Source organism: Pectinophora gossypiella, chromosome 3 (assembly GCF_024362695.1).
Source record: "Pectinophora gossypiella chromosome 3, ilPecGoss1.1, whole genome shotgun sequence".
Classification (NCBI taxonomy): domain Eukaryota; kingdom Metazoa; phylum Arthropoda; class Insecta; order Lepidoptera; family Gelechiidae; genus Pectinophora; species Pectinophora gossypiella.
Window position 1 is genome coordinate 16894250 of NC_065406.1, and position 9538 is coordinate 16903787.

Consider the following 9538-nt stretch of genomic DNA (forward strand, 5'->3'; position numbering starts at 1 on the left):
CGCCCTGAGCCGAGGTTCGCGCCCAACTGGGCACCCTCAGGCCTGTTGTCTTAAACGTTGTATCGGGTGAGAGCCTTCAGCGCTCCCCATTTGTCCGGCCAAGTAGTTAATGCCATCTGCGGCAAATCTACAATAAGTCACGCAAAAAAAAAATCTCTGGAATGTAGGTTTCCTCTCGATGTTTACCTCCAGTTCTGAGCACGTAGGACCTGGACTACCCCGGCTCTTTCTTTTTATATTGACGTATGGACTTATAAAAGAAGTTTTCATCACAATGCACCATGTGTACATTATAAGGCAGGATACCAAAAATCCGGAGCAATATCTTAGACCCTCAAATGATTTATTCAACCCGCATCTGCACCGTGTAAAATATGCAAGAGCCCCGGTTATTCGGTTTAGCCGGTTAATATCTTATACGCGCCTCGCGCACCGGTTAATGAGCCAACTGAAACTGGTCGTGTAACACTATCCGGTTTTCTTTGATTTATTTTTCGAATTTGGAATGTATGGATGCAAATAAAAATGATTGTTGCAAAAATCTACTGTGGATTGTGTCCTTTCTAATACTACGAACCAATTCTATGTTTCTAATGTCATACTTATCATCTCCCTAGCATTATTCCGTTTTCCACAGGGTTCGCTTACCTAATCTGAAAACTTGACAGGTCCGGTTTTTTACAGAAGCGACTGACCGACCTTCCAACCCACGAAGGGACAGCCAGCCCAATACAGGTTGGGTCACATACCTCCGAAAATTCATTTCTTGGAAATGTGGGTTTCTTTCACGATGTGTTCCTTCAACGCTGAGCACGTGATAATCATTTATGATCCAAACATGAATTAGAAAACCAATTCGACAATCATTGTCGCCTGAGCTGGATTCGAACTTGCGACCTCAAAGTGAGAGGCAAGCGTTCTACCACGGCTCTCTCAGAAGTTTCTTATTTACCCAGGTCCCACTTATCCAAATTTCAATGTACCACTTCTTCCTACCCCTTCGGGCAGGCAGGCAAATGTAATGGTGAATTGTGTGATATAATCTTTCTCATTTGATATAATGAAACATGAATTTATCGTCTGATTGGTAAATCTGGAATATGATGGATCAGTTTCGATTGCAGCGTTCCAAAATTATTAATGCAATGACGATTGAATGCGGTCAAATCGGACAAATCGGACCAAGATCGATCGTTAGATAATATCTTAGTTTTGATCAAGCTAAATTACATTTTGAATAGAATAGAAGCTATTTATAGAAGCTTATATATAAATGAGTTCTATGCTGGACCGGAAACGAATTAAAAATATAATTAGAAAAATATTTCAGTTGAATAAGCATTCTTCGAACTAGTGACATTCGAACTCAAGTTTCGGACCCAATAAAAACATAGAATGCGCTTGCGGGTTTCGCGTTCTTCCCGAGATTTCCCTCAATCAGCGCTTCACGCTATCGGCCCACTAAAGTCGACTAATTCTTTTATAAATACAATGGTCTGAAACGACGCGACGATTTGAACCGGAGCCCAACTGGGCACTTTAGTCGTCTTAAATTTTGTACCGGGTGAGAGCCCTCAGCACTCCCCATTTGTTCAGCCAAGTAGTTAATGTCATATGCAACAAAGAAAAAATAAGTTGTTACCATGTCACATTAACTTTTTGACAAATTGAATTGGGTCGTGTACGGTCACGAGCATTAATATGTATACACTTTGGTACCTTACCACATTAACTTTTTTGACAAATTGAACTGTAAGTCTCACTAAATGTCAAATATGTTAGTGCGACAGAGTCCTAAAGTGGGTACATTATATTGCTCATGACTGTACTAGGTTCAAGATAAATAAAAGACAGATCTAAAACTAACGAAAACATTTTTTTTTCTATTTAACTTATTTATGAATTTGAATCTAGAAAAACATAATAATAAGTCGGAAATTTTATCATGTTTTTCTATGACGTCACAGTGTGCTTTCCATATTCATTTCGCGTTTTGATTTTTTGTAAAAAGTAACTAATTTGACTAGTTGGAAACTAGTAGTTGTAAGTCTCACTAAATGACAAATATACTGAGTTTTTGTGACATCGTAACGATTACTAAGGGGGACAATTCTGACCATGATTCTGAGTTTATATCTAGTGGAGTTTTCCGTCGCAAAAGTATTTTTTTATTTAGTTTTTTTAAGTTATTTTCAATTCTATACTTTTGCGATGGAAAATTCCACTTGATATTAACTCAGAATAATGAGCTGAATCATCCCTCTCATTATTCATTACGATATCACTTACACCCCGTACAGGTAGCCATACAAATAGGTAGGAGTGTTAGTGTTGAAAACATATAAATATATTTAAGATTTGTATTTTAAATATGGAAACACTTTTGTAATTACATTCATTCGCGGAGCTTTCGTTCTTCCCTTCTCTCAATACAACACAAGACAAGACGCTGCTGTTTTATTTCATTAAATAAATTTCACCGTCCCGACACCCAAGGATTTCTTCATGGTCCTTCGAGCAACGTGAGCATAGTGTGCAGCTCATCTACAGGTGTTTGCGGCCAAAACGGTGCGACGGATCAGCACGATTTTTGCGTCAGAAGTTTACGTCGGGCAAGTTTGTGAGTCCATTCCAGTCGCCATTATTCCTGAGCAACGCGGTAAGATTGTACTTCATTCATTCACTCAATCATCGTTGCCGCGGCGGAAGGACACACCGACGTCGAAGTGTTCAAAACCGGAGAAAGCAATCTTCATCTGCGTGTAACCGAATTTACAAAGAAGAACTTCAATAGTGTTCGTTTATTTGTAACGATTTTATTTCGTCAAACACGCCGAAGACAAAGGACAACGCAATACAAATAATATTGCTATCTCACTCACTCATAGCATATTACGGAACATTAACATTGCTACAAAAAACGCGAAGTTCGGAGTGAAGTGAGCGATTTTTAGCAATCAACGTTGTCGTTCAATACAATCGATCTCGATCCCAATCTTAACAGGAATTGTATTGCATCATCTTTTTACCACGTTTTCGTATACCGAGCGACCATATTTTTTCAGTACTTGTTTACGTAATTAGTCAGCAATATGGCAAGCGACAACGAGCTATTTAACAGGCGGAAATATGTGAAAGGCACGATGACGCGCCTACGCAACTCGCTAACGTCGGAATTCCTCGCGTCCGCATCCGAACAAATGTTACGCACGAAGCAAGAACATGCCCAGTCCATCTTCAAGGAGTATATAGACCTGACTGTTCAGGTCAACGACGACCATGATCCCACTCCTGTTGAAGAGGCCTACTTTGTGTGTATGGACTTACTGCGCACTACTTTGCAGTCAAGATTCGGGACGACGGCGGCGGCGGCAAAGCCAAGTGGCGGTTCTAATAACGTCACGTCCAAGTTAAAACTCCCTGATATCCAAATACCACCATTCGACGGCAAGTACCTAGAATACAAACCTTTCATCGAATTGTTTACGGCGCTTGTACATAACGATTCTAACATTGTTGACATTCAAAAGTTTGTGTATTTACGTGGTTTTCTAAAAGGAGAAGCCTTCGATCTTATTAATAATTTACCAATACAAGGCTCAAGTTACAGTGAAGCATTGACAATCCTGCGTGATCGATATGATAATAGTCACAAAATTGTATTTGAACATATATCCAAGTTATTGGATCTTGCCTCGATACCCAGGCCAAATGTAACCATGTTACGTAATTTAATTTCTGTTGCAAAACAGCATGTAGCAGCTCTAAAAAATTTTAATGAACCCGTTGACAAATGGGACAGCATACTTGTATGCATTCTATCTCGCAAACTCGACCCAGTCACTAATAGAGCTTACTGTTTGGATAGGAACTCATCTCAATCCCCAACTTTTACAGATTTCATAAAATATCTTGAAACAAGAGCTCTAGCTCTCGAAAACTCGAGCAACAATGATGTCATCGGCGCTAGGAAAGTACAAGCTACTGCTGCAGTAACAAATAATCATGTAGCTAAGTGCTATTACTGTGGTAAGTCAGATCACAAAATATTTTCATGCCCCAAGTTTTTGCTTGCATCGATTGCAGAACGTGTTGAATGTATAAAAGCTAAAAAGCTATGCAAAACCTGCTTAAACAGCCATACAGGGAAATGTCGCTTTCATTTTAAATGCACTCACTGCAAGCAAAATCACAACACGCTCTTGCATGATGGAAATGAAACATCATCATCTAGTACTGAGGGTGGGGTAACGTTGCTGTCAGGCTTAAATGACAACAACCAAGTTTTGTTACCTACTGCCAAAGTAAAAATATTAACTAAAAATGGGCAGGAATTGATAGTCAAGGCTTTATTAGACTCTGGCAGTCAGTCATCTTTCATTACAACTAAATTAGCTAATCTAATTGGGAGAAATCTACTAGCTACAAACACAGAGGTTTCTGGCATTGCTAAAACTGGAAAGAAAATACAAAGTTCCTTGCAAGTGGACATATTTTCATGTGCTTATCCCTATAAAGTTAATACTAACTGCCTAGTGGTGGACAAAATAACTACTAACTTGCCACAAAACAGTTTTGACCTGTCACTTATTAACATTCCAAAAAATTTATTACTAGCCGATGACACATTCAATAAAACAAGCGAGATAGACATTTTATTAGCTGCTGACATCTTTTTTCAGGCGTTGCTGCCCCAGCTTGAGGACCAGCACAATGAGCTCAGCGATCCCGCGACACCCCGACTCGTTCACACGCAGTTTGGTTATTTGGTTGCAGGAAAAGTCCCCGTACAGTCTCCCCATGAACTTCAGAGTACCCCTGTTTCTTTGTTTTGTCAAGAATGTAAAACAGACTTAAATTCTAATGTTATTCAGTTCTGGAAATCTGAGGCTGTACCAGAAATATATCCTGAGCACCCCACGTCTGAACAAAAATATTGTGAGGAATATTTTAATGAAACGGTTCAACTTGTTGACAATAAATTTGAAGTCTCAATGCCTTTAAAGATTCCAATTTACGATGTAAACAATACTTTAGGGAATTCTCTAGTTCTCGCTATGCGCAGATTTTTGAATTTAGAGAAAAGGCTCCATAAAGATGAAGCTTTGTTCAAAGAATATCAAAGTTTTATTCATGAATACATAGACCTTGGCCATGCCAGCTATGTCGATATTTCTAGTTACGATTTTAACAAAGATGCGGTATACTTTATGCCACATCACCCTGTCATACGTGAAAATGCAGTTAGTACTCGTTTACGTACAGTATTTGACGAATCTATGAAAACAACAAATAAAATTTCTCTGAATGATATTATGTTGAATGGCCCTGTGGTCCAAAACGAATTATTCGACACTCTATTGTTGTTCAGACTAAATAAATATTTTTTCGCTTGCGATATTAGGCGTATGTTTAGAAATGTTTTAATAGAAAAAAGTCAGAGGTCACTCCAAAATATATTATGGAGAGATGACCCCCATGAATCCATAAAATGTTTACAATTAAACACTATTACTTATGGCTTAAAAAACTCATCTTTTTTAGCAACAAGGTGCTTAAATGAGTTAGCTTATAGATCTAAAAATGAATATCCTTTGGCTGTCCCAGTAATTCTAAATGCAACATATGTTGATGACATATTGTATACTCATAATGATTTAAATGTAATAATAGAAACAAAAAGTCAACTTTCACAATTGTTATCTAAAGGTAGTTTCTTCTTGCATAAATGGTCAGCCAACGATTCCAGTATTTTACAGGATATTCCGAAGGAACAGAGGTATTCTGGAGAAATTAACATGCAAAAAGATGTTAAAACGTTAGGGTTGAATTTTGACGTCAATTCAGACACTTTTAAATTTTCCCCCCCGCCTAAGCAATCTGTCAAGACCAAAAGAGAAATCTTAAGTTTTATCAGTAAATTTTATGACCCTCTTGGACTGATTGGACCAATCTTTGTGCAAGCCAAACATATTATGCAAAAGCTATGGCTGTCCAAAACAGACTGGGATTCTATTCCTCCGCCAGAATTAAATAATAAATGGCAATCACTTTATAATGACTTAACTAACATGTCAAGTATTCATATTGAAAGGAATACAATGTGTAAAAGTGAACATCAAACATTTCAATTAATAGGATTTTCAGACGCATCCAATGTGGCATATGGTTGTGCAATTTATGTGAGAACTATTGACATGCAAGGTAAAGTTCAAATGTCACTATTATGCTCTAAGTCACGCATAAATCCCATTGCACCTAAACAGTTAACCATCCCACGTTTAGAATTAAACGCTGCGCTTTTACTTGCCAAGTTAGCTTCAAAAGTATACAATACTATTAGTCAGAAACAGATAGTAAATGAAGTTCACCTTTACACAGATTCACAAGTCGTATTGGCGTGGTTGAAGACCGATCCAATCAAATTAAAATCTTATATTGCGAATAGAACAAAATTAATTACTGAATGTACTAATAACTTTAATTGGTCCTATATACAGACAGATAAAAATCCTGCAGATTGCTTGAGCAGAGGAACAAGTCCCTGCGACTTACCAAATCACCACTTATGGTGGTCAGGGCCTAAGGAAATGTCAGATTGTAATTATAAATTTAAAAATTGTACTTACCAATTACCCGAGGACATTCCTGAAATTAAATGTTCACAGAACGAGGCGGTCTGTGCGGCGGTATCGCTGAGCTCAAATGGGTCGTCATTCCTTGATAATTTTATTCACAAATATTCTGATATTAACAGAATGAAACCTGTACTTGCATATGTCATTAGATTTTGTAATAATTCTAAACCTAACTCGGCCAAAATTAAAGAAAACTTTGTTTCCTTTGCTGAGACTAACAATGCATTATCTCTGCTTATAAAGCACGAACAGCTCAAGTATTTTTCTAAAGATTTAAATGCTTTGCAAAACGGTATGCAAGTACAAGCTTCTTTAAGAGGGCTTAACCCGTTTATAGATGCTCACGGTCTTCTCCGGGTAGGAGGTAGACTGCAACATTCTGGTTTGCCATATAACCAAATGCATCAAATTATATTACCTAGGCAATCTCTAATTACTTGTATGATAATTGAAAATGAACATAACAAGCTTTTGCACGCAAGTCAAAAATTAATTTTGTCTAGTTTAAACCAACGTTATTGGATTGTCAATGCTTTACGCTTAATTAAGAGTGTAATATATAAATGTACAACATGCTTTCGTTTCAAGGCTGAAACAGCCAAACAGCTGATGGGTTCACTCCCTGCGGACAGGGTAACTACTAGTCGACCATTTAAAAAGGTCGGAATGGACTTTGCTGGGCCTATTCTTGTTAAACAATCCCGTGTTCGAAGTGTCATTACAACAAAGGCTTACATAATTGTCTATGTGTGTTTTGTAACAAAAGCCTTACACCTAGAACTAGTGTCGGATCTTACTACCGCCACATTTTTAGCAAGCTTTAAAAGGTTCATAGCACGAAGGAATGTTCCAACAGAAGTCTATTGCGACAATGCTAGTACTTACAAATGTGCAAACTCACAGTTAAAAGAATTGTACAAATTTAATAGCTCAGTAGCTCATCAGCAACAGGTGCAGAGTGCAGCCTCACAGTTGGGAATCAATTTTCATTTTATACCCAGCTACTCCCCGGTCTTCGGTGGACTATGGGAAGCGGGAGTAAAGAGCGTTAAATACCATCTAAAGAGAGTATTAGGTAGTCACATTCTCACCTATGAGCAGCTGTACACTGTACTTGTACAGATAGAAGGCATATTAAATTCTCGACCTATAACACCAATGTCTACAGACTGTGATGATGTATCATATCTCACTCCTGCTCACTTCTTGACAGGAAGCCCCTTAACTTGTTTACCAGAGCAAGATATCTCACAAAATAATATAAACACTTTTAAGTTTTGGGAAAAATGTACAGCTCTAAAACAACAGTTCTGGAGACAGTGGTCAAAACAATATTTAAATGTATTACAGAATAGACCAAAATGGAAAGATAACATGCCAAATGTAAAGATAGGCGATCTTGTCATTCTGAAAGAATTGGACACACCCCCCATGACGTGGCCAATGGCTAGAGTCACAAAGGTATTTCCAGGTAGTGATGGAAAAATAAGAGCCATGGAAGTTAAAAAAGCAAATGGTAATTATCACAAAACTTCTATAACTAAAGTTTGCATATTGCCTTTAAATTAAATACCTAACAATTTAAGTAAGTTGTTATCAGGCTCAGTCTAACTACCTATTATTATTATTACCTGTGTATAAGGTTGTCCAGTTCTCGTAGGCCTAGATGCTTCTCAGGTAACCTAATTGTGCCTGAGAGGATGCCAAGAGACTTAGGCTAAGTTAATTAATAAGTTTAATTAAGTTGAATTGTAAAACTATTCATTTTCCTAACTAAATTATAGTTATGTCACTAAGACTGGTTACTTACCAATTTACGTTTGTAAAAGGAACAATTCCTAAGTTATATATAAGAGTAAATAATCGAATAATAACTATAAGAGCAAATAATTGATTTCACTATTACTAGCTGCCTATGTAACAAGTTCATAAACTTAAAATTTAATTTACTTTACTTAATTATAAATGTAAAAAATAAATACTAGATACTTACATAGGTACTTACCAGTAATACTTACCTCAGTGGTTGTATAACATAAAAGTTAAAAAGGTTAAGTGAAAAACAAAAAATAATTGTAGTTATGTTTATTGTAAAATTACAGTAACTTATATACTAGTAAACCATACTTACATAATTGTACTTACCTTCCAAACTTAAGCTAGATAAATTAAAAGTACTTATCTTCTAAACTTAACCTACTTAAACTAAAACTATAAATAGATAATATTATAAATAATAAGTTGAATGTGTAATTGTAATAGATAGTTAAAACTATTCTTCATAGCACTGACAAATGCAAAAGTTATCGCACACATTTGAATCAGTTACCTATTAATTATATACTTACAGTCCATTATCGAAGCATTATCTTTTGCCTTGTTGGGAGTTATGTTGAAAACATATAAATATATTTAAGATTTGTATTTTAAATATGGAAACACTTTTGTAATTACATTCATTCGCGGAGCTTTCGTTCTTCCCTTCTCTCAATACAACACAAGACAAGACGCTGCTGTTTTATTTCATTAAATAAATTTCACCGTCCCGATACCCAAGGATTTCTTCAGTTAGTAACATTGTAACGTATGCTGAGAAAATTCCACTTGATATCAACTCAGAATCATGGTCTAAATCATCCCTCACAGTTTTCGTTACGATGTTACTAACACCGTGTGAGAGGCCTCAGCATTTCCCATTTGCCCAGCTAAGTAGTTAATGCGATATGCAACAAGGAAAAAATAAGTTATAACAGGGGCCTTTGGCGGCTCCATAATAACCCTGACACCAGGGTTGATGGGGCTGGAAATCTACCTCACAACCCACACGATAAGAAGAAGAAGAACACCGTGTATATAAGTGCGACAGGGTTCTATTTATTTATTATTAATTTGTTTCTTTT

At 36.8% G+C, this 9538-nt stretch overlaps 1 protein-coding gene across 3 annotated transcripts; it reads left to right on the forward strand.

Annotated features, from left to right (window-relative positions):
• Nucleotides 1-2929: 2929 nt before the first annotated feature.
• Nucleotides 2930-9146, forward strand: LOC126382058 (uncharacterized). 3 transcript variants are annotated; one of them, XM_050031748.1, is made up of 3 exons: nucleotides 2930-3447; nucleotides 3898-4029; nucleotides 4683-9146. In XM_050031748.1, the coding sequence occupies exons 1-3, from the start codon at nucleotides 3093-3095 to the stop codon at nucleotides 4700-4702; spliced, it is 507 nt and encodes a 168-aa protein (XP_049887705.1). In that variant the 5' UTR covers nucleotides 2930-3092; the 3' UTR covers nucleotides 4703-9146. The 3 variants fall into 3 exon arrangements, with proteins under 3 accessions (XP_049887705.1, XP_049887703.1, XP_049887704.1); XM_050031746.1 differs by having other exon boundaries at nucleotides 2946-3447; nucleotides 3898-9146; XM_050031747.1 differs by lacking the exon at nucleotides 2930-3447 and having other exon boundaries at nucleotides 3789-4029.
• Nucleotides 9147-9538: the final 392 nt, after the last annotated feature.